The sequence below is a fragment of the Sapajus apella genome, unplaced genomic scaffold (assembly GCF_009761245.1).
Source record: "Sapajus apella isolate SASKATOON/1434 unplaced genomic scaffold, GSC_monkey_1.0 scaffold2, whole genome shotgun sequence".
NCBI lineage: Eukaryota > Metazoa > Chordata > Mammalia > Primates > Cebidae > Sapajus > Sapajus apella.
The window spans coordinates 54503681-54531445 of NW_022436942.1; the positions used below are offsets into that span (position 1 = coordinate 54503681).

General features: G+C 43.7%; 1 protein-coding gene across 2 annotated transcripts; it reads right to left on the reverse strand.

Annotated features, from left to right (window-relative positions):
• Positions 1-464: 464 nt before the first annotated feature.
• On the reverse strand, positions 465-26770 carry HAL (histidine ammonia-lyase). 2 transcript variants are annotated; one of them, XM_032298545.1, is made up of 20 exons: positions 26441-26770; positions 25708-25768; positions 25574-25601; positions 24857-24931; positions 24694-24766; positions 24541-24607; positions 24219-24256; positions 23468-23593; positions 20902-21041; positions 20442-20489; positions 19518-19665; positions 18530-18625; positions 18375-18433; positions 16094-16174; positions 12590-12655; positions 12348-12513; positions 9418-9552; positions 2399-2490; positions 2213-2282; positions 465-866 (listed from the first exon to the last, which is right to left on the reverse strand). In XM_032298545.1, exons 1-20 carry the CDS (start codon positions 26685-26687, stop codon positions 838-840), a joined length of 1845 nt encoding a protein of 614 aa, XP_032154436.1. In that variant the 5' UTR covers positions 26688-26770; the 3' UTR covers positions 465-837. The 2 variants fall into 2 exon arrangements, with proteins under 2 accessions (XP_032154436.1, XP_032154429.1); XM_032298538.1 differs by having other exon boundaries at positions 466-866; positions 2382-2490.
• Between the last annotated feature and the right edge of the window lie 995 nt (positions 26771-27765).

The window sequence follows — 27765 nt, forward strand, 5'->3', positions numbered from 1 at the left end:
TTAAGACCTACTGACTACTCTTTACTATGATCCAATTAATAGAAGAAAAAAGCAGCTTGAGGACAAATTCTGACTTGAAATGGTGATTTATGAAGGCATATTAAGGCATATCATGCAACGTAAAATCAGCCAAAGCAAATCAACTGGTGGAAAGCTTGTTGAAGCAAATTTAAAAAATAATAATAAGGTTAACTAACGTCTAATTTTTTAGAAAAAAAATACTATCAATCTGTTTCCAAATATGAATTCATCTAATGCTAAGGGCAAAAAACAGACACATACAAGTGTGGTTATTCTTCTCACCCTTAAGAGTGAGTGGCCTAGGCCGGGCATGGTGGCTCACACCTGTAATCCAAGCACTTTGGAGGCCAAGGCGGGCGGATCACCTGAGGTCGGGAGTTCAAGACCAGCCTGACCAACGTGGTGAAACCCCGTCTTAAAAAAAAAAAAAAAAAAAAGAGTGAGTAGCCTATTGAAATTGTTAAGAAAGAAAAAAAACTCCTAAAATCTGAAAATACCTGGTGTGTCTCGAACCATGACAAGAACACAGTGCTGAATTTAGCAACTGTAATGCTACCATCAGCCTAGCCAAAGCAGGTGTTAAAAGAACCGAATTATACAATGGATTGATCTACCTAGGAAAGTTCTCAGGTCTCTCCTTCAGCCTAGTATTGGTTTGTGCTAAACAAACTGCCCTCTGATCTGCCACTCCACGACAAAGCCCGTTAAAGATCCTCAGACTCTGGGATTTTGGTGGATTTCTTGCGCAGAGATTGCAGTGAAAAGGCTGTTGGAGAAAGAGGTCTGGATTCTGGAATATGCTCCATTCTGTATTTTTCAATGTAGGGTGCAGCTACTTCCCAAACCTGAAAAACAAGGACAAAGCAAAGTTGAAATATCGACAACCTTGTTTCCACATGCTATTAAACATCAACTTCATCCGAAGTCAAAACTTCCTCTCTATATAACTGGACACACAGCTGCTGTTTGCTTGCTTTTATTCTAAGCCATTTGACACATGACCTGTGTCAATTAGTCTTTGGTTGCCTTAAAGATTTTAAATATACAAAACTTTCTAAAGTCATCATAAAGATTTTAAGCTGCATACTTTTCCAAAGCAAAACAAGCCAGCAAGCAAATAACAAACAAAACCCAGGGAATTCAGTGTGGACATAGTGAAGGATCATTGCTCCAGGGTCTAACAGGATGTGTGTGTGTGTGTGTGTGTGTGTGTGTGTGTGTGTGTGTGTCTGTGTGTGTGTTTTCTTTTTTTGTGAGACGGAGTCTTACTCTGTCACCAAGGCTGGTATGCAGTAGCATGATCTCAGCTCACTGCAACCTCCGCCTCCCAGGTTCAAGCAATTCTTGTGCCTCAGCCTCCTGAGTAGCTGGGATTACAGGTGCGTGCCACCAGGCCCGGCTAATTTTTGTATTTTTAGTAGAGGTGGAGTTTCACCATGTTGGCCAGGCTGGTCTCGAACTCCTGGCCTTAAGTGATCTGCCCACCTCGGCTTCCCAAAGTGCTGGGATTACAGGTGTGAGCCACCATGCATGGCCTGGACCTGTGCATTTTCTAAAGCAAGCCTTAAACGATAAAAGGCAGTGAACTGAATTTCCCTGTTGTCCTATTTCCATGCCACAGGTGCTCTGTTCCTTTGTCCCTGCTACTCAAAGCGTGGCCTGTGCCCCTGAAGTATCAGCATCTCCTGGGACAAGTCAGAATCTTGGCCTTCACCCCAGACCCACTGAATTCACACCTGCATTTTAAAAAGATGCCCAGCAGATTCATATCCACATTAATGTTAGAGAGACACTGCCTCAGGTCCTTGGTTACTTTTTACCTCCCACTCACCAACCCCTTTGTTTTTTATTTATTTATTTATTTATTTATTTATTTATTTATTGAGACAGAGTCTTACTCTATCCCCCAGGCTGGAGTGCAGTGGCACAATCTTGGCTCACTGCAACCTCCGCCTTCCGGATTCAAGCGATTCTCATGCCTCAGCCTCCTGAGTAGCTGAGATTACAGGTGACTGCCCACCAGAGCTGGCTAATTTTTTGTTTTGTATTTTTAGTAGAGACGGGGTTTTACCATGTTGGCCAGGTTGGTCTTGACCTCCTGACCTCAGGTGATCCACCCGCCTCAGCCTCCCAAAGTGCTGGGATTACGTAACAATTAAAAATTAAAAAACAAGCCAAAGGGCCAGCTTGCCTTCTGCTCCAGGAGCAGCCTGTGTGCTGCCTCGATGTCCGGGGCCATGAAGCGATCTTTTATCCAGGGCCTGCAGAGAGAGCACAGCCACCCATCAGCCAAACAGTAAGCCCTGCCAAGGTTCACAGTGCTGAAATGATGTAAATTTCAGAGACCTGTTTGAGTTTACCTTACAACAGAGCGTACCAGGTCATAGACCTTCTCCAGCGGAGTGGTTGTTTTCAGGGGACGTAGAAACTCTATGCCCTGGCAGGCTGCAAGAAGCTCTATGGCCAGCACTGAAACAAGAAATTCCAAGAGGGTAGCTGATGAAAGTCTGACTTCATGCTTGAAGAATGTGGATTTCCCAAAGTTGACAGCCATCACCAGCCAACTAACAGACGGTTTGTTCTCTGTCTATGGGTAGAATGAAGTTGCTTTGGTATTTAGTCGCCATTTTCATCTGTTTTCTAACCCCTGACTGTATCTTTAATGCTGAGAAGGGGAGAATTGAGACATTTACCTGAATAATTACCAGACCTGCACACCTACCCAGGAAGCTGCACATTCATCTGTGCTAGCAAAGTCTTCCATGTCCCCTGTTAACATCCTCTAACCAAGGTTTGCCAGCCAAGTTTGGGTCATGTGGGTAGGGAAGGAAGTCAGAAAGAATAGCTGATCCTCATCTTGAGCCACAGCTCTATTGTATAATTGTATGCATTTCATCAAAGTGCCTTACTTCTCGTGGTTTCCAATTCCATATGAATCACGGGGTGGGGATATTGGACTAGAAGATGAAAAATTACTTCCAGATCCACAGTGAATTCCACAAGTTCATTCTCTCCCATTGCGACCTGTCTGTACTCACCAGAGCTCGTAATGTACTTCATAAATTGAAAAACAAGTCAAATGTTTTTAATACTGTATTTGAGTTAACCACCCAGACAGTCTGATCAACTTTAAGCTTCTAAATGAATTTTCTTGTCAAATCATGGAATCCAAAGTGGTTTAACCTTGAATTGTATTTCAATAAAAACCTCTTCATAACCTAGACTGGGACAAATATAGAGAAATACAGACTTCAATATTCAGAATTTATTACAGGTATGGCAGATTTAATAAGTATTCTTAGCTAAAGAAAGACAATACACAGATACCTAACTTCTAGAACTTCTGCTTTAGTGGACTTGAGAGCCTTTAAGCTTGAAGGCTCGAAACGGACATTACAGAGTTAGTTCCCGGGCAACTAAAGACTCACTTGATCATTCACTGACTCCTTCAAATCCTTGACAGAGGTCTACGTGCCAAGTATTTCAAGCCAAAGAGAAGAGCAAAACTCAAAGCAACTTGAAATTTACATAAAGGTGGAAATAGGAAACAGTTGTCACCCATCTTGATCAAAGAAGTTGAGTGAGGAGTTGGTGGGTGAGAAGAGATATTATTCATGTAAAGCCACTTCAATGACTAGAATAAATCCTGGCTTATTGCCAAACAATGGCCCTATTCCCCAGTCCCAAACTTTACAGGTATTATAGAGATCTGACTAAAGTAGCATACTCTCAACTCACAGAGGTTTCATTTTGACATAACTTCCACAGAAGGACATATGAAGCAATCTTGCAGATAAGTCCAATAAATCATGAAGATGCTAGTTCAGTTTTTGGAATTAATATGGCAGCAGAGCAGAGTGGTTAAGACAGTGAACTTGAACCAACTGCCTGAGATTCAATTCTAGCATTGCCATTTACTAGCTGCATAACCTTGAGCACATTATTTAACTTCTGCCTTGGTTTCCTGTTATAAAATGGAATAATAGTACATACCTTTTTGGGTTATTGTTCAGGTTAAATGAATTGAAAGACTGAATGCACACAATAAATATTCAATATGTGTTGGTGATATGATGTTACCTCAAGAGAAGCATGCTCTGACAAGTAATGTCAAAGACCAGAAAAAACTGCAAGATAAATGTAAAACCTGTCAGGAAAACCTTATGTGGCTACCTCTGCAACATTTGGTTAAATGCTCTTTGTTGCTATCTATAACCAGCAGTTCTCCCTGAATCCATCAACTGGAATTTTAAAAACTGACAATTTTTTGTTACAAATTCAAGGGGTGTGATGCATCTTGATTTTGCTGGATATATTTCAAATGGCTCTCATTTATTTTGAAATAGGCTGATATTCTGTGGCCTAATAACCATCTTCAATCCTCCAAAAAAAATCCTTGAACACAATGAAAACACATATCAGAAGAACCATGGAAACACCTTCTAGTTTTATATGATTATTTTCTTCACCTTAACAGAGTAGAATTCACATGAATTAAAACAATCCTAAGCAAACAAATAATGGTACCACTTAGATATATTGCAAACATATGTTCTACTTAGATGTATTACAAATATGTTCTCAAAGTTTTAAAATTTGAACACTATTCATTTTATCTATCTCTGAGACTAATTTATACCTGTGTTCCTTTCTCTAAAAAAAAGATGCTTTTCTTGACCTTGCAGACCTCTGCTACCCTGAGCTCTTGAAGCTATTCCCTTTGAAAAGGTTTCCCTCCTTCCTTCCGTAGGCTATTAGGTAATGCCTTTTTTCCGGAATGCAGGGTTCCATCCCTGGTATTCTCTCCTTATGTCTAGTAGTTTTCGGCTGCCTCTGTGCAGAGACCGCTGACCTTCACCAGTAATCCCAGAACATGGCTGGGTGCGGTGGCTCATGCTTGCAATCCCAGGATTTTGGAAAGCCAAGGCGGGTGGTTCACTTGAGCTCAGGAGTTCGAGACCAGCCTGGGCAGCATGGCAAAACCCCATCTCTACCAAAAATATAAAAATTAGCTGGGCCCACTGGTGGCACATGCCTGTAGTCCAGCTACTCTGAAGGCAAGAGGATTGCTTGAGCCCAGGAGGCGGAGGCTGCAGTGATCTGAGATTGCACCACTGCCCTTCAGCCTGGATGACAGAGTGACAAAAAAGTGCAAACAAAAAGAGGAGAGGGGAGAGGAGGGGAGGGGAGGGGAGGGGAAGGGAGGGGAGGAGAGATCTCAGGACTTTCCTGAGCTCTGGCAACTGTACTTGGATTTCCCATCTCAATATATCCCAAGACAATTTATTTTGTGCACACCCCCTTTCCTTTTCCTTACAAAACTAATATGGCACTTTTACTCATGCGCACGTGCGTGCGTGCGCACACACACACACACACACTAGGGGGCTCTACTTTCTGTTTAGGCCTTAATCTTAAATACTCCTTCAGAAATACCTTTTCTGGTTCCTTCAGCCTAGATCAGGTTTAGTTATTTCCTCCTAGAACTGTTCTTATAATTTTGTTAAGTGCTATGAAAAGTTACTGTGTTGTCCAATATCTACTTCTCTGGCTAGACTTACCTTTCTAAGAGGGCAGAGGCCAAGTACATCTCAGTCACCGTTTAATCCACTGTGCCCAAGTGCTAGATGTCTTTCCAGCCCAATCAGGTGGAATTATTCTTTCTGTGTTCCCATACTAGTTACCTATGCGACACAGAATCACTAGGCACTGTAATAAGCACGTACTTATGCTCTATATCCAGCATTGCCGGATTCCAAGATTTATAGGTTATTTGTTTAATATCTGCAGACAAAGCATACTTAAGTAACAATAAACATACTTGCCAACGGCACTTCTCTAAAAGTAGAGAACTACGTTAGACAAGCTGGATCTATAATTTGGACCTACAGTGCCAACTTTATTGTCATCCAAACATTTGGGCCAGGCACTGTTCTAGATGTTCTAGGTCCATCTAGGAATGTGATCAAGACGGACAAGATCCCTGCCCCATAGACCTTATATTTTACTGGGAAAGACAAGCCTCAGTGTATCACAGGTATTATACCAAGTGCTGTTAGGAAAACAACAAGAAACAGAGGAAAGAATGACCGCTGCTTTAGCTGGGGTAGACAGGGAAGGCATCTCAGATGAAATCTAGGCAGTTCCATAGACAGAACGAGTGAAGTCCTTGGGACCAGTGCTGCAGGCAAGCAGTCCAGCAAGGTGCTGAGGTAGGGATGCATTTGTTGGCAGATACAAGAACAACACTGGGGTTCCAGGATTGAAAATGGAATGGAGAGAGGTTGCAGTGAGAAGCAGAAGCTGGATCATGTAGCCAGCCATGTTACCCTTGGCTTCAGTAAGGGGGCTGGATGTTGTCTTGAGCAATAGAAAGTAACTGGTAGTTTTCCATAGGAGAATGCTGTGGTCTAAATCGTCCTTTCAAAAGCTCACTCTGCTTTATTGTATGTGGTGACTAGAGAGAAACAGTCGTGAAAAGAAGGGGACTAAGATCCAACTAAAAAGAAAAAGAAAAAAAATTTTAAATGAGAGTAACCAAGAGCCATTTAAAAAATTATTTTAAGAAAACAAGGGGACCTATCAGAAGGAGATGGCAGAGGCTGGATTTGGTGTCTTTTGAAGGCAGGATTGATTTGCTAATGAACTGGATACAAGATAATCAACAGATAAGGGTGAAGCTAAGCTTTAGACCAGAGCAGCATGTTCAATAGAGAATCCAAGTGAAGAGTAAGCATAAGGAACACATTGTGGTAGACTGATAATAATGAGTGCCAGGCCAGGCGCGGTGGCTCCTTACTGTAATCCCAGAACTTTGGGAGCTGAGGTAGGAGGATCATTTGGAGTTTGAGACTAGCCTGGGCAACAGCAAGACCCCATCTCTACAAAAAATAAAAATATTAGCTGGGCATGGTGGCCCATGCCTGTGGTCCCAGTTACTCAGGAGGCTGAGGTGGGATGACTGTTTAATACCAGATCAAGGCTTCAGTGGGCCGTGTTCATGCCACTGCACTCCAGCCTGGGTGACAGAAGGAGACCCTGTCTCAAAAAAATAAAAAAGTGCTGGCAAGGATGTGGAGAAATCACAACCCTCGAATACTGCTGCTGGGAACATAACATGGTGTAATCACGTTGAAAAACAGTCTGGAAGCTCCTAAAAAGATAAACATAGAGTTACCATATGACCTAGCAATTCCACCCTAGAGAAATGAAAACATACGTCCACACAGAAACTTGTACATATTCATAGAGGACTATTCCTATTAGCCAAAAGGTGGAAACAAATCAGCTACATGACGGGATAAACAAAATGTGGCATCTTCACACAATGGAATATTATTCGGGTGTAAAAAGGAATACGAACTGATACATGCTACAACATGAATGAGCCTTGAACACGTTTTACCATTAGAAGGAGCAAGACTATATGAAAAATTAGAAAAGGAAAACATTTTACTAGCTGAAAAAAGCCAGACACAAAAGACCAAGGGATTCCATTCACCTGAAATGTCCAGAATAGGAAAACAGACAAAAACAAAGCCAGAGACAGAAAGTAGATTCGGACGAGGACTAGGACTGGGGGAGTAGGGAGGACAGGGAGGTCAGAGCTGAAACATAGGTTTCCTTGTGGGCCTATGCAAATGTTCTAAAATTGATTGTGGCGATGGATGCACAACTCTGTCAATATACTAAAACCATTAAACTGTACACTTTAAGTGGGTGAATTATATCTCAATACAACCATTACCAAAAAAAGGACTCAACTCTCACATTTATCTTCAAATTGAGATATTCTTTTATCAGCCATCTGCCTCCAATATTATTGGATAAACTTAGAGAAAAATGCCTAAAGGAAAGCCATTTCTCTTTCCTTAAAAAACAAAATAAACAGGACCGGCGTGGTGGCTCATGCCGTAATCCCAACACTTTGGGAGGCTGAGGTGGGCGGATCAATTGAGGTCAGCAGTTCAAGACCAGCCTGGCCAACTGGTAAAACCCTGTCTCTACTAAAAATCAAAAATTGGCTTGGTGTTGTGCACCCGTAGTACCAACTACTTGGGAGGCTGAGACAGGAGAATCGCTTGAGCCTGGTAGGCAGAGGTTGCAGTGAGCCGAGGTCACACCACTGCACTCCAGCCTGGGTGACAGAGTGAAACCCTGTCTCCAGAAAGAAAAAAAAATTCCACAAAATAAACAGCAATTAAGATAGCATAGCAGAGAGAGGCTGGCCTACCACAATTTTCTTTATGAAGTATCTTTGCTAAAAGGGTTGGATCTAAATCTTACCATGTTCTTAGGGTCAGCTGCAATGTACATAAAATGCATGGGACAAAGAACAAGTTAAAAGTGGTATCACAAGGAAACTAACAGGTCAATCCAGAATATCAGTCTTTCTCCAGAAAAACTAACCTAGTTTTCTAACTAGTCAATGACATAAAAAATAAAAAAATAAGAGAGAGGGGGGAATATTCTAGATTAAAAGACTCTTAAAACCATGACAATCAAATTTAAAACATGGGCCTTGAATCCTGATTTGAACAAACTCACTGTAAAGACATTAATGAGGAACATTCGAATATGTGTTTAGTGGTGATCGTAGGATTTATTGTTGAATTTTGTTGGGTGTGATAATGTCATCATGATAGATTAGAAAGCATTCGTACTTAAGAGAGAAAATATGTAGAAATAAAATGATAGAATGTTGAGGATTTGCTTGAAAGTAATTTGAGAAAAGAAAAAGAAAAAAATTAAGCAAACGTGCTGTCAAATCAAGGTGGGGTGTGTGAGAGTTCATGGTATGCTTCTCTCCACATGGAGGATGTTTTAAAAGTCTCATTTAAAAAAAACAAAAACACTTTGGATTTTGGGAGGGTGAGGTCAGGGGATTGCTTGAGGCCAAGATTTTGAGACCAGCTGAGACAACACAGCAAGACCCCATCTTTACAAATAATTAAAAAATTAGCCAGGTGTGGTGGTACCTGCCTGTGGGCTCAGTTATTTAGGAGGCTAAGGAAGGAGGATCACTTGAGCCCAGGAGTTCAAGGCTGCAGTGAGCTATAGTCGCATCACTGCACTCCAGCCTGGGTGGCAGATAGAAATCCTGTACAAAAAAGAAAAAACTCCAAAAAATGCCAGCCAAGGGACCAGCTAAGTTTTGCATGGCTGTTTCTTAATCTTTAGTGAAGATCAGAATCACCTGGAGGGTTGGTTAAACACAGGTTGCTCCCCTCTGGTCCTGGAGTTTCTGAATTAGCCGATCTGGAAGGAGGCCTGAGAGTCTGCCTTCCTAACAAGTTCCCAGGTGATGCTGATGTTGCTGGCGGGAGATCCCACTCGAGAACCACCGGCAGAGTGGTCTATCAGGGAGGCCCACCATCCCTGACTCATCAGCATTACCTTGCTCCACGTGCTCAATGACCCTGAGGGCCTTCCTCGCTGCCCATCCTCCCATGGAGACGTGGTCCTCCGTGGCCGCGCTGGTGGAGAGGGAGTCAACAGACGAGGGATGGCATAGAGCCTTGTTCTCAGAAACTGCAAGAGACCAGTGCCAGTTAAAAAGCGTTCGTCAGGCCGGGCGCGGTGGCTCAAGCCTGTAATCCCAGCACTTTGGGAGGCCGAGGCGGGTGGATCACGAGGTCAAGAGATCGAGACCATCCTGGTGAACATGGTGAAACGCCGTCTCTACTAAAAATACAAAAAATTAGCTGGGCATGGTGGTGCGTGCCTGTAATCCCAGCTACTCAGGAGGCTGAGGCAGGAGAATTGCCTGAACCAAGGAGGCGGAGGTTGCGGTGAGCCGAGATCGCGCCATTGCACTCTAGCCTGGGTAACAAGAGTGAAACTCCGTCTCACAAAAAAAAAAAAAAAAAAAAAAAAAAAAGAAGCGTTTGTCATGGGAAGAGCTGCCAAAAGGACCCGTGGCTTCCACAGAATCTCCACAGCCTGGGAAACCCTCTTCAGAAGATCCTGGCCATTATCCAAGCACCGATGGTGGAAAGTTGCTTTGGGAAAAGGAGAAGGTCGTTTTTTTACCCCAAGTGAGGACTCTAAAGCAATAGTGAGTTCTGAGGTAAGACCAGGATGGGGTAGCTGGGAACTCTAAAAAAGCCGAGCTAAAAACCTGGGAGGCATCTAACATCCAGGGAGACTCGGGGAGAAAGAGACATGATGGCCATTTTCAGGAGCTTGAGATCAATTTTGTTGTTGTCACCAGAATTCAGGCACGGCATTTAGGGACTGGGGCTGGACCCACAAATCTTGGGCAAGAAGATTTAACACGTTAGACTGTTCGAGGATGTTGTACATGGATGTTCTGGGTTTAAACAGGGGCTCGATGACTGCCAGAAATATCTGGGAGGTGGGGGAATTCTAGGGAGGACAAAGACTCGGGACTCTTAAGCTTTCCTGTGCACATGAATCACACGGGGACCTTGTTATAATGAAGCTACTGAGCTTTGGGTGGGGTCTGAGATTTTGCTGTTCTAACAAACTCTCAGGTGATGGCCATATTGTTGGTCTGAGGACTACACTCTAAGTAGCAAGGACTTAGGTTACGAAGTTCCCTCGCCCTAGCTTAGAAGTCAGGAAAGGTCAGACTCAAGGGCTTTTCTCCTTTCTCAGGCTTTAGGAGTGGTCGTGAGTGAAGCTTCAGTTGTTTTCTATGCTGTATGGGATTGTATCCTAAGATGATCTCGCTTTAAACTAGGGCCATGCTAGTTTGTCATGGTCATGCTGCTTTCCCAAGGACTTTCCAGGTTTCAGCACTGTAAGTCCCAAGTCCTCGGACCCTAAACTGAGGACTATGTGGATAGGCAACCTGTGGTGAGGTTTGTTCAGAAAGATAACTTACAGGGGCCAAAAAAAAAAAAAACAACAACTAATTTTACTGCAATGAAAGTGAGCCACACAACCTCAATAGGCAGCTTGGGAAATTAAAACATATTCAAATGAGTCTTCCCAATGTCCATCATGTTCTCTGGAAATCAGTGACTACTCCCCTACTACCATGTTATTGTGAGAAGTTTCTACCTCTTCAAGGAGTATTTTATTAATAAGCAAGTGAGGAAATGGAAGATACTGGGTCAGAGGAGGTGAATTTAGTGGCTCTTTGTTGGCTATTAGTGTTGGTTGGGAATAATATTAATAGCAACTAGTATTTATTGAGTGCTTACAATGTGCCAGGCTTTATATGCATCAATTCATTTAATCCTCCAAACAATCCCCTTAAGTAAATGTATCATCTCCATTTTATGCAGGGGTAAACTGAGGATCAACAGGCTAAAGAGGCTCACACAGCTAGTAAGTGACAGCACTGGGCTTCTGATCCAGTGTCTTTGCACATAATGACTCACGCTATCCTGCCTTTCAGCGTCGGGTTGTTTGATAAAAGTACAGAATGCCCAGTTACATTTTGATTTTAGATAAAAAGCCTAATTTTTGTAGTATAAGTGTGTCCCAAATAATTCAAATTTAACTGGTCATCCTGTGTTTTTGTTTGTTAAATTTGACAACCCTATTTTAGGATTAAGTGTTGATTAAAATGAGATCCTCATTAATTGAAGTAAGAGCACATTTTTGCATGCCAAAATTCATGGGTTTGAATTCTGCTTTACATCTTGCTAGCTGTACAAGATTGGGCAAGTCACTTAACTCTCAGATCTTCAGATACTAATCTATAATTACAGTAATGGCACTTATCTCAGGTGACAGCTGTGACAAGTGAATGAACTTAAATGAGGCCCTTAGTGCAGGCACTGTTCTGATGTGTTAATCTGTCTCTTACAATTGTGAGTCAGAAATCATCTATATTGAAGCTCAATCTTCATAGAGGTTATCTCACTTCTTATAAGCATTTTCATATGTTGCAATAGTATCTTTTTGTTTTTAGTGAAATGTATCCAAAGTTTAATTATAGGTTGGTTCAAGTTTCACCATTAACTGTAAGCATCTTAGTCTTTTTCTGGTAGTCTTCAAATGAGATTTGAAAAAAAGCTATAGAGGTGAAGCTCATATGCAATGTCAAATTGCATTCCACAGAGAAATTATCCATTACAGCCTTATTATCCATTACCATTATTATATGAAATATAATAATCCAATAAATATAATTATTGAATTATATTTTGGTATAACAGTATTAAAGTTTTAAAATTTTTTCTGAAAAATATGAGCGTTAACCTGTTACCTTTGCACTGAGAGAGCTAGGATGCAAATAGAAGTGATGAAAAGTTAGATCTCGTCACAGACCACATTTGATACTTGTGGGCGAAACGGAAAGACCCTTAGATGGACAGACATGTGTTCTGGGACAAGGGTGGTGTCCTTACCAAGGGCTGCTGCTGTGCAGTGGGCTATCATGAACCCAGAGTTCAGACCACCGTCGGCCACCAGGAAGGCAGGCAGCTCACTGAGGGAGGGATTGCAGAGCCGTTCGATTCTTCTCTCGCTGATTGCAGCAAGTTCATGGATGCCAATGGCTAAGTAGTCTAGGGCCTGAAAGAGGGTCTCCATTCAGTCAGCCTGTATTGGAATGTGCTTTCTGGGTCAAGAGCAGTTCTAAAAAGCTTACTTTGGCTGGGTATTCACCATGGAAGTTTCCTCCAGAAATTGTCTCTCCCCTACTGGCGAAGACCATCTTTCAAAAGAGGTTAAGGCTTGAAGATAACATTTGCCGGCCCATTCAAGTACAACCCCTTCCTGCCCTCATTTTAACGTGGGGGTGGCAGTCCATGTACAAATGTGGGGTGGAGGGAAAGAAACAAGTCTTCCTGCAAGAGACATAAAGGGGCACAAAAGCAAAAAAAAAAAAAAAAAGCCTTAAAGGCGGATTATGTACACCCAATTGGAAGCAGAAAGAACGTGAACCTTAAAATGATGTTTTCTGTTGAGATTAGATTCTCAAGCACCATAAATGTACTGACCTGGTGGTTAGTACCTGCCCTCAAAAAGTGTATAACCTGAAACTGAAAACAGAGACCAAAAAATCTGTTTGAAAACAAATTCTACTTCAATGGGCACTGCAAACTTGGGTTCCATAGAAGAATCTGTTGAATGGAAAACTCTGCTGATGAGCAACTACCAAATGTCTGGAATGATCAATTTTGGGAAAATTTTCAAATTCCTTATTCAGTAATCTGGTGGCAGCGTTCAACAGCAGATGGCGGCAATATGTCCTCATGAATCCATTTTAAGTAAATGACGAGTTTAGATTCCCTGAATATTATTATTCTCAGAGATAATTATTTTTTAAAATTTTCTGTATTACTCTTGCCCAGGCTGGAGTGCATTGGCACCATCTCGGGTTCAAGCAATTCTTATGCCTCAGCCTCCTGAGTAGCTGGGATTACAGATGTGTGCCACCACGCCTGGCTAATTTTGTATTTTTAGTAGAGACAGGGTTTTGCCATATTGACCAGGCTGGTCTTGAACTCCTGGTCTCAAGCGATCCCCCTGCCTCAGCCTCCCAAAGTGCTGGATTTACGGGTGTGAGCCACCAAACCCAGCCTGAGATAATTCTATTCTACCATGCACTTTAATTAAACCAGCAAGCACCCAGGCAAAGGCAGTAACAGATCCTCCTTCCTGGTTCTAAAGAACTAATTTTTGTTTCCTGGGCTAAAGAATACTCATTACTTATTAACTGAGAACTTACTGTGTGCAAGAAAGGTTCTGACTTTGAAAGAATTGAAGATGTATGTGTTACATTAATCTCATCAGGTGTGGATTACTCTGTTCTTCACGTCTAACTTGAGCCCACTGGGCCTGGCTCCTTGGACCCAGGCTCCTCTCCATTCTCTGAATCCCTGTGGCAATGGAATTCTGCATCAATTTAGAACTTAAATATGTTTTATTGTCCTCAGGTTGTTCCAAGTTTGTTTGTTGGCTATTAGACTAAAACAATTAGAATTTAACTCCCATAATATTCATCATGTGTGATGGGGCTCTGTATCTGCAATAGAAAATTGAGAAGCATATTCTTCCAGGTAACGCCACTATTGCAGGAGAACTCCCAAATGTTAACCTATTGGAAATTTATCAATAATTAGCATTTTTTTTGAGACAGTCTTGCTCTGTCATCCAGGCTGGAGTATAGTGGCACGATCTCGACTCACAGCAACCTCCGTGTCCCGGATCCAAGCGATTCTCCCACCTCAGCCTCCTGAGTAGCTGGAACTACAAGCTCGTGCCACCACACCTGGCTAATTTTTGTATTTTTAGTAGAGACGGGTTTCACCATGTTGGCCAGGCTGGTCTCGAACTCCTGACCTTGTGACCCACCTGCCTCAGCTTCCCAAAGTATTGGGATTACAGGCATGAGCCACTGTGCATAGCCAATAATTAGCAATCTTTAATTGAAAAAATAAAGGACTTTTGTTTGAAATTCTTGCTGAGGCAAGTGGTAGCAGAAGAATTCAGTGGGGAATTATTTATCCCCTCCCCCATATCCAGTAATTGAATGGTAATTTCTAAAAACACTATGACATACCCTTTAAAGACATGTCGGTGAAGAATGGATACCTCTTCCCTATAGTGAAAAGACTCGTACGTGAGATAAGTCTACACAGAGTTCATAAAAACTACTATTCCATTTGGGGGATAGGGTGGTGTTGAGGTAAACGGAGAGACCCACAATTCCTGAGGCTTGAGAGAACATAAAACACACTTTCTGAAGTAAGCTTGTGTGAAAGCTTACTTTTCCCACGAGATGTACGAAAACCATCTCATGGGAAACCTTACACAGCTGTCACATAACCCTCTGCTAGCCCAAGGCGTGACCTGCTTTCAGGGCTGCTGATTCAGCACTTTCTCAGGGATTCAAACTGAGGGATGTGGAATAGGAAAAATAGATTCCAAAGAGGCTTGTCTTCTGAAGCAGTGCTGTCTCCGTGAAAACTTTGCCAGTGTGACTCCTGACTGATCACCTGAACATCTGGGGAACTAAGCCATCATGGAACTTTCCATAGCAAAAACCAGACGGCTCTGAGATCAGCCACACCATTAGGAAGACAGAAGCTCCATTCTTGAGAAATGGAAACAGTCTTACTATTTCTCTGTACAAATGCAAAAGGACTAATTTGAGTAAAGTGAAAAATAAAAGCTCAGGATGGGAACCGGGTGTGGTGGCTCACACCTGTAATCCCAGCACTTTGGGAGGCCGGGGCGGGTGTGAATCACTGGAGGTCAGGAGTTCGAGACCAGCCTGGCCAACATGGCAAAACCCCATCTCTACTAAAAATACAAATATTAGCTCTGCCTGGTAGTGCATACCTGTAATCCCAGCTACTCAGGGGGCTGAGGCAGGAGAATCTCTTGAGAACCTGTGAGGCAGAGGTTGCAGAGCTGAGATTGTGCCACTGAGCAATCTGGGAGACAGAGTGAGACTTCTCTCAAAAAAAAAAATAAATGCCAAAGCCTCAGGATGGGGAAGCCATAACTCTTTAATCAATACTTTGGTAAGTGTTTAAAGGCTGACCTCTGTGTAGCACAAACTGCCCTCACTGGAAGCAGAGAGGCCTGCATAAACTGTCCAGCGCCTCTGCAGTTACATTTGTGACCTAGATCTTCATCCTTCCACCAGCAACCTCGGCAGTGGGTCTTAGGGCAAGTGTCTTCAGGAAATATGTCAGCCAGTGCTGGAAGTAGCTTCTTGAATCTTGAATGGGTCCATTTTGAAAGTACAGCATGAGGGTGGGGAGGGATAATGGGGGGAGAAATACCAGATATAGGTGATGGGGGGATGAAGGCAGCAAACCACCTTGCCATGTGTGTACCTATGCAACAATCCTGCATGATCTACACATGTACCCCAGAACCTAAAGTACAATTTAAAAAAAAAAAAAAATACAGCATGTTAGACTTGGAACCTGAGAGTAAGTTCCCAGGCCCACCTCTGCCACTTACCAGCTCTGACCTGAAGAAAGTCACTTAACCTCTGGGCCTCAGGTACTGATTCGTTTACTCTGTGAAATGGAGCAATGGAACTGAGAAGCTACACAAAATGATTGCTTCAGTAGATCCTAAAATTACCAACTGCAATTCTATAATTGCGGGTTAGTAGACCATCAAAAGATACAGGATTATCTGTTGCGCTGTTCAGTTCTATGGTAATGATGTCCTTCACAAACGCTATTGTATCATTCACCACACCATGGACCTGAAATACAATCAAAATAAGATATATGACCCATTTGATTCCCTGGAGAGTGTCAATATTCTGTCTTTCCTGGGAAAGTGGGGACAAATCTTGTCTTAAAAGAATATAGAAGATCTTATCTTAAAGTTATAACCATGGAAATTACACTCTGTTCATTTCGAACGTGAAGATAATTTTGTTACAAATCTTTTGGGTTTTCACTGAAATTAATTAGAATAAATTCATGATCGTTTGTATTCACATTAGATCAATCTATAAAAGGCAGCATGGTGTGGGAGGCAGAATGCCAACTCTAGACACAGGCGGATTCATTTCCAGATTAGTGGTAGGACTTAGGCAATTCCTTATTTTTATAGTTAAAAAAGTAGGCCGGGCATGGTGGCTCACGCCTGTAATCCCAACAATTCGGGAGGCTGATGTGGGTGAATCACCTGAGGTCGGGAGTTTGAGACCAGCCTGACCAACATGGAGAAACCCCGTCTCTACTAGAAATACAAAATTAGCTGGATGTGGTGGCGCATGCCTGTAAACCCAGCTACTTGGGAGGATAAGGAAGGAGAATCGCTTGAACCCAGGAAGCAGAGGTTTCGGTGAGCCGAGATTGAGCCATTGCACTCCAGCCTGGGCAGCAAGAGTGAAACTCCATTTCAAAAAATAAAAAAATAGAAGACGACGTAGAAAACAGCCAATAGCACTTATGGCTTTTGAGAAGTACATAAAATAATGCAAATAAATTCTTAGATGTGACTCACGGATTACTCAAATGGTAGCTATTATCCAAGGAGGAAAAGTTCATGAAGCATGAAGGTCTCACATAGAAAATGCTCACATATAAGGCAGCTACCCTCTACCAAGCTCAAAGACACCCACAGTGCTTTAAAGCAGCACCTGCCTTCTGGCTTCTCCCAGAAATCAAGGAAGTAATACTGTAGCTATGTGATCTTGGGGAAGGTACTTAACTCTGTGCCTCAGTTTTCCCATTGCAAAATGGGAGAAAGAGGATCTTTCTCATAGTTGGGAAGATTAAATGAATTAATAAATAAAAGAGTGATAATGGTACCTGTCACCTGGAATCTGCTATCATTATTAAAATATCAGGGAACTCTTACATCAGGAGTTATTCTTCTAGCAGGTCTAATTTGGCAATTCTTTCCCATAGATGTTTTTGATCTATTGTTTAATAAGCTAGCTAGAAAGATAACTTCTGAGTAAAGGGAGAGAAGGGTATTTATTCTAGGGAGGACTCTGTATTACACCATAGACTGAAATTTGGCACAGACTGAAATACTGTTTATTGCTAATTACATATGGCAATTAGTCATATATAAATTATACATCTGCAATACAGAATGCCTAACGCCAGCCCAGGTCATCTGCATTTTTAATTTAAACTTAAGCATCACAAGTTCATTTATAATTGATTACATTGCCCATAAAATGCAAGTAAGGTGTAACCATTACTATGCACTTGAGTTGCAAAATGATATAATTAGACTTTCCTATAAACACCTCTGACTATCTGGTTAAAGTTTTAACAGGAAGAACAAGTACAACCCTATTGTTATGGTAATTTCATTACTAAGAATTTTTTAAAGTTAGGGCACTGAATCAACGTAAGAGGTTGACTGGGCCGGGTGAGGTGGCTCACACCTGTTATAATCCCAGCACCTGGGAGGCTGAGGTGGTGGATCATTTGAGGTCAGTAGTTTGAGACCGGCCTGACCAACATGATGAGACCCTATCTCTACTAAAAATACAAAAATTGGGCATGGTACATACACCGGTAGTCCCAGCTACTCGGGAGGTTGAGGCAGGAGAATCACTTGAACTTGGGAGGTGGAGGTTGCAGTGAGCTGAGATCATGCCACTGCACTCCAGCCTGGGTGACAGAGTGAGACTCTGTCTCCAAAACAAGAGGTTCTCTGTTGGTTGTCTGTCCCACCAAAAAAAAAAAAAGGTTGTCCTCTGAAAGTAGGTTGAGCAATCAAAAGAAAACAAATAGTTCACCATAGAGAATAAAAACTTTACAATAATTGCACACATAAAGGTAAAATATACATAACTTTCCATAGAGACGTAAGAAATTTGGACTATAGTTAACTGTTTTTCTAACACTTTCCTGCTTTAAAATTTTTTATCCTGAACCTGGCGAAAGAAAAGAAACTTTACTGGCATTTTTTTTTTATTGATTTGTTTTTACCTGGGGACAGCAGCGCAAGGTGTATGCATCCTGAACACGATCACAGAACCTGTGACTCTCTGTGGAAGAGGTGGAAGGGAGGAGACAGATCATGTTACTGATTCTTTCCACAAAACCCATAACCAAATAGGTCACTCCCATAAACATGCCCAGACCTGCTATTTCTGATGGGTGGTGATCTGAGTCCAAAAGTGACCGAAACCGAAAAGCGACTTCAATTTGCCCACGGTGAGGACGAAGAGCATGAATGTCTAAAATTGATGGAGAAAAACTCTGAATAATTCCATTCATTTATTTTTTAAAGAAGGGGGTCTCACTATGTTGCCCAGGCTGGTTTCAACTGCTGGGCTCAAGTGATCCTCCTACCTTGGCCTCCCAAAGTGCTGGGATTACAGACATGAGTCACCATACCAGGTTGAGTAATTCTGATATTAGAATAAATGACCATCAGTGACTCTGAACCATCTACAGTGCTGACACAACCCTCAAAATTCCCAAGGGTCCTTAGCCACCACTCAGGATTAGAAACTTAACTCCAAAAGCACACTTTTCCTTATTGACTTGATTCTTTCTACTTTAAATATCTGAGAGCAAACTACATGTTGAGCCCACTGGGAATTCCACTCAAGACACTGGGCCTACTTAAGGGAATGGGGCCAATGATAGAAGGGAAGCCTACAGTGGCCTAATTTAACTCAGTCACTTTTAGACCATGTTCTGCCCTTTTCGTATTATAGTTGGGGGGTTGTTGAAATTCACTACTTTCTAAATAAGCTACGAATTCAATAGTTTTTCTTTCTTAATTTTCTAGTCGGGACAAACCCTAATCCTACTCTAGCTCTAAAGTCCTGTGAAAAGATTCCTAAGGCAACACAGAGCTTGACACACCCAGATCCCCGAGTGATCTGAGGCAGGTCACTCAACTCCTCCCAGAGTCTGTCTGTAAATTGCGGTTCTTTCAAGGATCTAAGCTATCAGCCATAGCTTAGATGAAGATGCAGCACACTGGGTATGCCATAGGCACTTGGGTTTTTTCCTTCCCTACCACCTGCCCCCACCACTCCTGTGTCTAAAGACCTCAACCACCCCACCCCACCAGCTCTGGTTGAATGAATAACAACCGAAAGGAAGAACCGTGCTGACCAGTGTCAAAGGCTTTGGTGGTACCCTTCAGCACCTCCAGGGTCAGGGCTGCCACAATGTCAGCCTGCCGCGCAATAGCACTGGCTCTCTCTACAGCCTCGCAGCCCAGGGACGTGATCATCTGTGTCCCATTGATGAGTGCCAGGCCCTGTTGGGGTAGAGAGCAAAGTTTCCTGCTGTGGTTATTGTAACAAACCTACATACCAGTGGATTTTGTGTCTTTTGCTTTCATAAGAGAAAAATTAGCCAGTCAGCTAATGTTTATGTTTTCTAAAGTACAGGACAGTAATGCTTTTTGAAGCCCTTGAAGCATAAGTACCATCATATGTGAACTTGTTAGCATAAATCTGGCAAGCGAAATATTCATTAAGTATCCCCATTCACAAAGCAGCCATGCAGCTCTGGAGTGTAGACGGCACATAAAATCTTTAGTTCATTAGGTTGCATTTCTTCTTTAAATTCTCACTGGGATAGATGAGATATCCAAAAAACCCAATTCTGGTCCAAGACTCTTAGCTTAGAGCATTCTAAGGAATTTTGGCTGAGAACATCTACCTCTTAGAGATCCTAACAGAACTTGATTTGAAGTTTCAAGTTCCTAAGAGATGCCCTATGTGTTGTGGCATGAAGAATCTTTTTTCTTTTTTGAGACAGGGTCTTAGTTTGTTGCCCAGGCTGGAGTGTAGACTCCTGAGCTCAAGCGATCTACCCATCTCGGCTTTCCAAAGTGCTGAGATTACAGGCATCCACCACCATGCCTGCCATAAAGAATCTTAAATTCTCATGGTGGAGGTGCCCCTTCTTCAGTGATCAATTTTAAACATGCAAGCTGCATTTAAACCACTGAGACTGACATTAAAACTGAAAATTGTGCATAAATAAAGATGTATGCACTATGAACATATTTTCCTTGAGTTTCCGTACCTCTTTTGGTTTTAAAATAACTGGTTTCAATCCGTGGGCTTCCAGGACCTATAGCGTGATTGAAAATATGAAAATGGGTATCAAATGAAATACGGACTTATTTCCAATATCATATGGAATCCAATAATAGCTCTTTACATCCAAAAATCCATCTTATAAAAGATGAGACCTGTAGGAACTGGCTCTATTTATGTTCTCTTGTCTATTCTCTAGTTCTGTTCTTGAGTCATGAAAGCAGACTTATCTTTCAATTAATTTCTGTACTGAAATCAGGGACTCCATTGTCTACAGAATCAACCCAAAATTTTTGGTTTCTAGGTCCTTTGTGTTCAGCTGCCACCTTAGCGTTTCACCTTCTCTACTGCTGCCTGCCGACACACATACATGCATCTGTGCCACAAGCACAGCTGGTGTCCAGCCTCGGGCAATCGCTGCCGATGGAAGCTGTGGTAAGTCTTACGTATTTAGCATCAGCCCAGCCACTCTTTGGAGACCACATCTTCCCTTCTCCAATTAGCCCGAGAGCAAGATGAGAGAGTGGGGCAAGGTCTCCACTGGCACCGACGGTTCCTTTCTCTGGAACATAGGGCAGGCAGGAAGCTGGAGAGAAGTAGGCAGCAGTTAGTTCAAGAGAACTGCACTCTGACTCTCCTCGCTTTGCCAGTGAGCGCCCCCCACCCTCTGCCCTGCCTCCAGTATCTATCACTTGATGGCATAAATACCTGGGGAAAGATAATTCCTCGGACCCAGCTAATGTATAAGGGACCTGGATGAATTGCTATAGAAAGAAAAAGAGGAGTGGGGGTGGAGAGGAGGAAGAGAGGAAGGAAAAGAGGAGAGAGGGAGGAAGGAAGGGCTGGAGGGAGAGATGGCAAGAAGGAAAGAAGGGCCGGACGCAGTGGCTCATGACTGTAATCTCAGCACTTTGGGAGGCCGAGGCGGCAGATTGCTTGAGCTCAGGGGTTCAAGACCAGCCTGGGCAACATGGCGAAACCCTATCTCTACAGAAAAATACAAAAATTAACCAAGTGTGGTGGTATGTGCCTATAGTCCCAACTACTGGGAAGGCTGAGGTGGGAGAATCATTTGAACCCAGGAGGCAGAGGTTGCAGTGAGCTGAGATTGCATCACTGCACTCCGGCCTGGGCCACAGAGCAGGACCCTATCTCCTAAATAAGTAAGTAGAAGGGAGGAGGACACTTCTGGAAGCAAAGCCCTCAACATATGCATGTTCTAATCTGCCCTATTACTTCCACTTGTGGAAATTTTAGCAATGTATCTTAAAGATGCTATCAGGAACTAGCTGTTTTTTTGGTTTGTTTTTTGTGTTTTTGTCAGACAGAGTCTTGCTCTGTCACCAGGCTGGAGTGCAGCGGCGTGATCTCGGCTCACTGCAAACTCCGCCTCCCGGGTTCAACCAATCCTCCTGCCTCAGACTCCCGAGTAGCTGGGACTACAGGCACGCGCCACCACACCCAACTAATTTTTTGTATTTTAGTAGAGACGAGGTTTCAGTATGTTGACCAGGATGGTCTCGATCTCTTGACCTCGTGATCCCCCCGCCTCGGCCTCCCAAAGTGCTGGGATTACAGGCATGAGCCACCGCGCCCGGCCTAGCTGTTTTTTGTAATAGTTCATTTGTTCACGATAGGAACAAAAAGTTAGAAATTCTCTAAACATAAAATTAAAGGACACTCATTTGACCAAATTTAGCCATTCAAAGCTATTGGAAAATGTTTGGAGACATTGGAAAAGTAATAGCAGATGTTCCAGAAGAAAGTGGTGAGACCAAAGCATTAACAGGAAAAGAGAAGTTATGGACAACCACTCTTTTCGTTTTGCCAGTCACCCAGTCTACCACCCCACTGCCCCTTATCAGTGAACACATACTGTTTTCTAAGAAATTCCCAAAAAGCTACCAAAAAAGAGGCTTCATTCTTCTGAACTAAAATCAGATTCCTGACAGTGGTGTTTTTTCCAACTGTTAAATAATGTCAGTAGGGTGTGGTAGTGTCATCCACAAACCAGCTTCTGGCTCATAGTTCACCTTGGGGAATTCTCAGAGGTGCCATAGACTCACCCATAAATGCAGGTGGGTTCAAGGTTGGAGTGCTACCGTCTGGGATTTTAGGGCTATGTAGTATGGCAGACCAAGGCAGGAATAGACATAGGTGTTGGAATCACTATGGTCTGTTCAGCACAGCCCTATAGATAATAGATTGTTCATTCAAATTGCTCTCCACTCCTTGGCATATCCTATTATGTGTCACTTGTGTCCATAACATGGGAACTCAAGAATGTGCTTTGTTCTTTGTGACTGCCTCAGCTCTGCTTCTCCTCCTCCTCCCCCGCAAAGAGTTCTGAGTCTCCACTGACCTAGAAGCTTGCCCTTATCTGTGAGAAGGGACACTACCTCCAACCACTGTAAATCTGGTCTCCACATTAGAATTTTCCTATACCAGAAGAAAGCTCTAAAGAGGTGAGTTCCATCATATCCTGCCACTACACGGCTTCATGATTACAAGTGAGTCATTAACCCCTTTGCACTGCTGTTCTACCCTTGCAGGTTGGATTTTAGTGCGCAAGTCTGGCTCTTTGATCACCTGGGGCGCATACGATTTCAGATTTTCTGGCACCAGCGAGAACTATTGAATTGGTCTTTGAGATGGACATCAAAATCATTAAGCAATTTTTTAACCATATTTGTGCACCACCGAATCCAAGGTTCTAGTCAGGCTTGAACGTAAGGGCAGACTTAAGGTCCTGTTCTAGTCTTGAAGACGACAAAAGCTAGGGAAAAGGTCTTGTCAAATAAGTTAAAGTTCACAGGAGTAAGCATCTCTTATCAACCTTCTCCTCTTCCCCCATCTAACTAGCCTTATTTTCCCCAAGCACATTTCCCACTCATTTCAATTGTTCCACGCCTTATAATCCGGGATGATTCCTCAGCATCTGGTCAGCCAAGTCTGCCCTGTGGTACATGCCCAGCCCCCACAGAGGTTCCGTGTGCGGAGCCATTGCATTACCATTAAACATTTCGATAACTTGCTTCAGGGTCTCCAGGGAAATGCCACTGTATCCTTTGGCTAAGACATTGATCCTTAGAGCCAGGAGCATCCGACACCTCTCAGGAATTAGTGGTTTCCCAACACCTACAAAATAGAATTGATGTTTTCTCCAAGAAAAGCAAACTCCTGTCTCCTGACAACCTCCCTTCCTCAAATCTTCCCCAGATGCAGTCCAGACTCTGTCACCTTCTCTCAGCTCAGGTAGTTGGACTGCTCTCCCTCCTGCCTGTCTGGCTTGTCTTAGACCCATCTTCCTGACAGAAGTTAAGACCTCAGTTTCGCCTTATCAAGCCCCCTTTTTGGGAAGCTTCGGTGAACCCCTGACCTCCCACCCACCTTTAGCATCCAGCGTCATTAGCACAACTTCTTTACCATTTGATGGGCGCGGATTGGTGACAGTCTTTCCCATCTCACTATGCCCATCCTAAGTCATTCTCTGAACTCCAAGCTTTATTTCCTTTCCTGAATGCACCACTCTCTCCACGGGATGGAACACGTGTTCTCGTCCCAACCATCCCTCCACCTGGCCCATTCCTTTTTCTGAGGCTCAGCTGATTCTTTCTGCATCCTTTCCCACCTCAGCCCTGAGCTCTTGAAATGCTGTTTCAGGAAACGAGCTGTTTGTGACTATTACTGGATGACTCATACTGTGCTGTGCTTTATTCATCTCATCACACAAGATCATGAGGCACCCAGCGCTTTGACTTACCTGAAGAATGTGAGCGTACTAAGTTGACCTGAAGCTCCCTGCAAGAGAAAGGTAAAAACCCTCTTAAATATCTTGCAGTGAGAAAATGTTCCCTCAGCTGGGAAAATGAAGGGAATCATGGTCAAATCCCTGGAGGGACAGTAGGAAGGCAATGGAAGAAATCAGCCAACCTGGGTTTTCAACGTCAACTCACATGCAAGTTAACCCAAGCCTCATCCTGCTGATCTGTAAATTGGGGCAAATGTGAATTATTTCCCTTGTTGAAAAATATTTTAAAGATGGGGGTTGGTGGAACGCAAACGTATGTGTGTTTCAAACTTACTGTAGCTTATTGATGGGAATTACAGTTCTGGCAAATTTCCCAAAACCAGTAGTAATACCGTAAACGACTAGGATAAAAGCAGACATTATACAGTTAGATGCAGGGATTTTTGTTTGTTTATTAAAAAATTATAACATAAAAATAGAAGGATACCTGTTTTCTCTTTTATGATGCTATCTATGACCTCCCTGGATTTCTGCACCCTCTTCTCAGCAGTTGGGGTGAGCTAGGAACATGTTGGTCAGAACTGAGCAGGTTAAAGACTTCCACAGGCAGCAAAAATGGCCAGAGGACACTCCACCCTTCCCTCCTATACCTTTATTTTGTAGCATCCCTTTCCCAAGTTGACCAGATCCTCTGTGGTCAGACTGTCTCCATCTAAGGCGATGTACTGCACGAAAGAAGGAGATCTCAGTGAGACTGAACAGCTTGATTATTCTAACCAGAGTAGGGACACCTCCCGCAGAACCAAACTGATGCTTCAGAGACCTGATCACTGGGGGAAACGTGAATGTGCTAAATAAAAAGCCAGCTTGCATAAGAGGAGGCTGAGTGGTACAAAAGCATAATGCCTTTCCCAGCCCCCTTTCCCTACTACAGAGCTGGATAAAGCCCTGTGGTGTTTGTGAGCTTGTTTGTTTTTGTTTGTTTTGAGACAGTCTTCAGCCCAGGCTGGAGTGCAGTGGCACAATTGCAGCTCACTGCAACCTCTGCCTCCCAGGTTCAAGCGATTCTTGTGCCTCAGCCTCCCGAGTAGCTGGGATTACAGGTGTTGCCACCATACCTGGCTAATTGTTGTATTTTTAGTAGAGACGGGGTTTTATCATGTTGGCCAGGCTGGTCTCAAACTGCTGACCTCAAGTGAACTGCCTACCTCAGCCGCCCAAAGTGCCAGGACTACAGGCATGAGCCACCGTGCCAGGCCAGCCCTGTTCTAATTGACAGTGTTTACTCAGAGGTTTTACTGGCCTGCCTCCCTCTAAAATAAGGGGCCTGAATTTTCTTAAGAAAAAAAAAATGGTTTGAAGTTTACCTTTTCAGGTTCCCGGTACTTGCTGTATCTGTATCCAGGTAAAGGAATATCTAGGGTGGTGTGGAAAAACCCCAGCCCCACCATCTGCAGGAGCCGCCCCCAGAGCAGATCAAGGAGCCTGTGGGAAAGGATACAGGTAAACTCCTTCTGGCTGAGATGGAATGAAGTCGGGAGACATGGCATCACCCTCTATGACTAAAACAAGAATACACCGGAGACTCATTACAGACCACATTGTACAGCTGCACTCCCCCTGTTAAACCAAGAAAGGGCCCATCAATGGCCCATGAATTCTATAGAAAGGGCTGCTTGAAAGCCACTTCAGATGGATTCCTGTGGTCTTAGCATCTTTATGCAGGAGAGCAGAGAGGTAGGTGTCAGGGCAGAGAATGGGTTTAGATGAAAGTTCAAGATGGAGCTGCCACTTCCATCCCCATTCCCAGCTTTATTTTCTTTTAAATCTGAACTGATGCATCTATGCTGCTGGCCTCCAGTCTGGGATGGGGTGGGGGGTTTTTTTGAAAGGCAAAAGGACCTTCAAAATGATTTAGTCACTGCAAGGGGATTCAGACCTGCAGCTGTGAATACGAGTCTAGTCTTTGTTACTTACTAGCTGCTGGAGTCTGGGTAAGTTACCTCCTCTCTGATTTCTCCATGGCTGTCAAAGGTGGGAGAGAATCCTATCCATCTCACAGGGTTGTGTGAGGACTTAAAATCCCCAGAGGCATGGCACGCCCCTGCCCAGAGCCAGCCTTGGCAAAGCTTGAGTTCTGCTCATCATTTTCTCTGAAGTGGGGATTCAATGTATGCAAGGACTAAGCCAGGCCAAAGTGCACCTGCTTGCGGCCTTCTCCTGTGGCCACTCACCCACTTCCACGAACTCGTTGTCCTCTAGGGCCACCTCGAGCAGGTCCTCGTTGTCCAGCAGGCCCAGGCCCTTGCACCGGCGCACGAGGAAGTGCACATCATCAATGGAGGCGAAGCCACCATTGTCGGGCTTGTTCTTGATATAGCGCCTCACGGCCTCGCGGCCCAGCCAGCCCACGGTGAGCTGTGCCTCCTGGCAGGGCACGGCCAGCCATTCCCCACGGACGTGCACTGTGTACCTGGGCATGGCTCCACTGCAGCCTGAGGTCCTCAGCTGGTAGCAGTCACGGGAGGGGAGAGCTTTATGTAGGAGCTACTACCGGGGTGTGGTCAGCTGAAAGGACAAGGGTAGACTTTCAAAACACTCCCCCTCCTTTGCTTTTACTCATTCATGCACTGGACAAATATTTATCGAGGCCCCCAGTGTCCCTTTGGTTTTTGCAGCCCAGTGGGGGCAGGAACAGAGGATGCAGGGGGGTGAGCTTCCTGTCCACCTGCCATCCAGCCCTGCTGCCAGAAAGACCTGGGGTCTCCCACCTTGGGAGGTGCCGTTCTTGTCCCTGATGGCACCTAACTGCTGCTGGCCCCTTTCTTCAGGGCCCCCAATTTCTCCCTCTGCTCTTGTTTCTGTCTGTGTTCTCCTTCATTAAGGGCAGCTTATAAACACCATGTTCCTGTCTTTATCTGGAATTACTCAACTGTAAAATGTGTCCTGCTGGCCAAATGTGACACCGGGAGTGTAGCAATCATCACTCATTTGTTTATTCCACAAGTATGTATTGAGCAACTACTCCCTGTCACCAGTAAGGTTTCCTGAAGCCTTCTCTCCACCAGGGAAGACTTCAAAGGCCAGAGATCATTTTCACAACCAAAGGTCATCATCTGAACAAATGAGCCACCGTGGCTTGGCGATCAGGGGCTCCGACAGCTGTGGATGAGGCACCAGCTCCACTACTTGTTAGCCTTGATCAGGTGAGTATTACCCTCCATCTCCTTATCAGAAGGTGCAGGGACTGACTGCCTCCCTCCAGCATGTGCAGGATTTACCTAGGATCAGATCCTCGCTCTGCCATTTGCTAAGTGTGTGACCTGTAGGCAAGTGATTCGACTTCTCTGGGCTTCAGTTGCCTCATCTGTAAAATGAAGATAATGATAATGATAGTATCTATGTCAAAGGGCTATGGGGAGGATTAAGTCAGTTCGTATATGGAAAGCCCTCAACACAGCACCTGGCATGGTGGAAATGTTATAGAAGTGTCTGTGATTACTAGTATCTGGGCGCTAGCACTCCGTGTAACTATAATGCCTTATAAATGTTCGCGTGA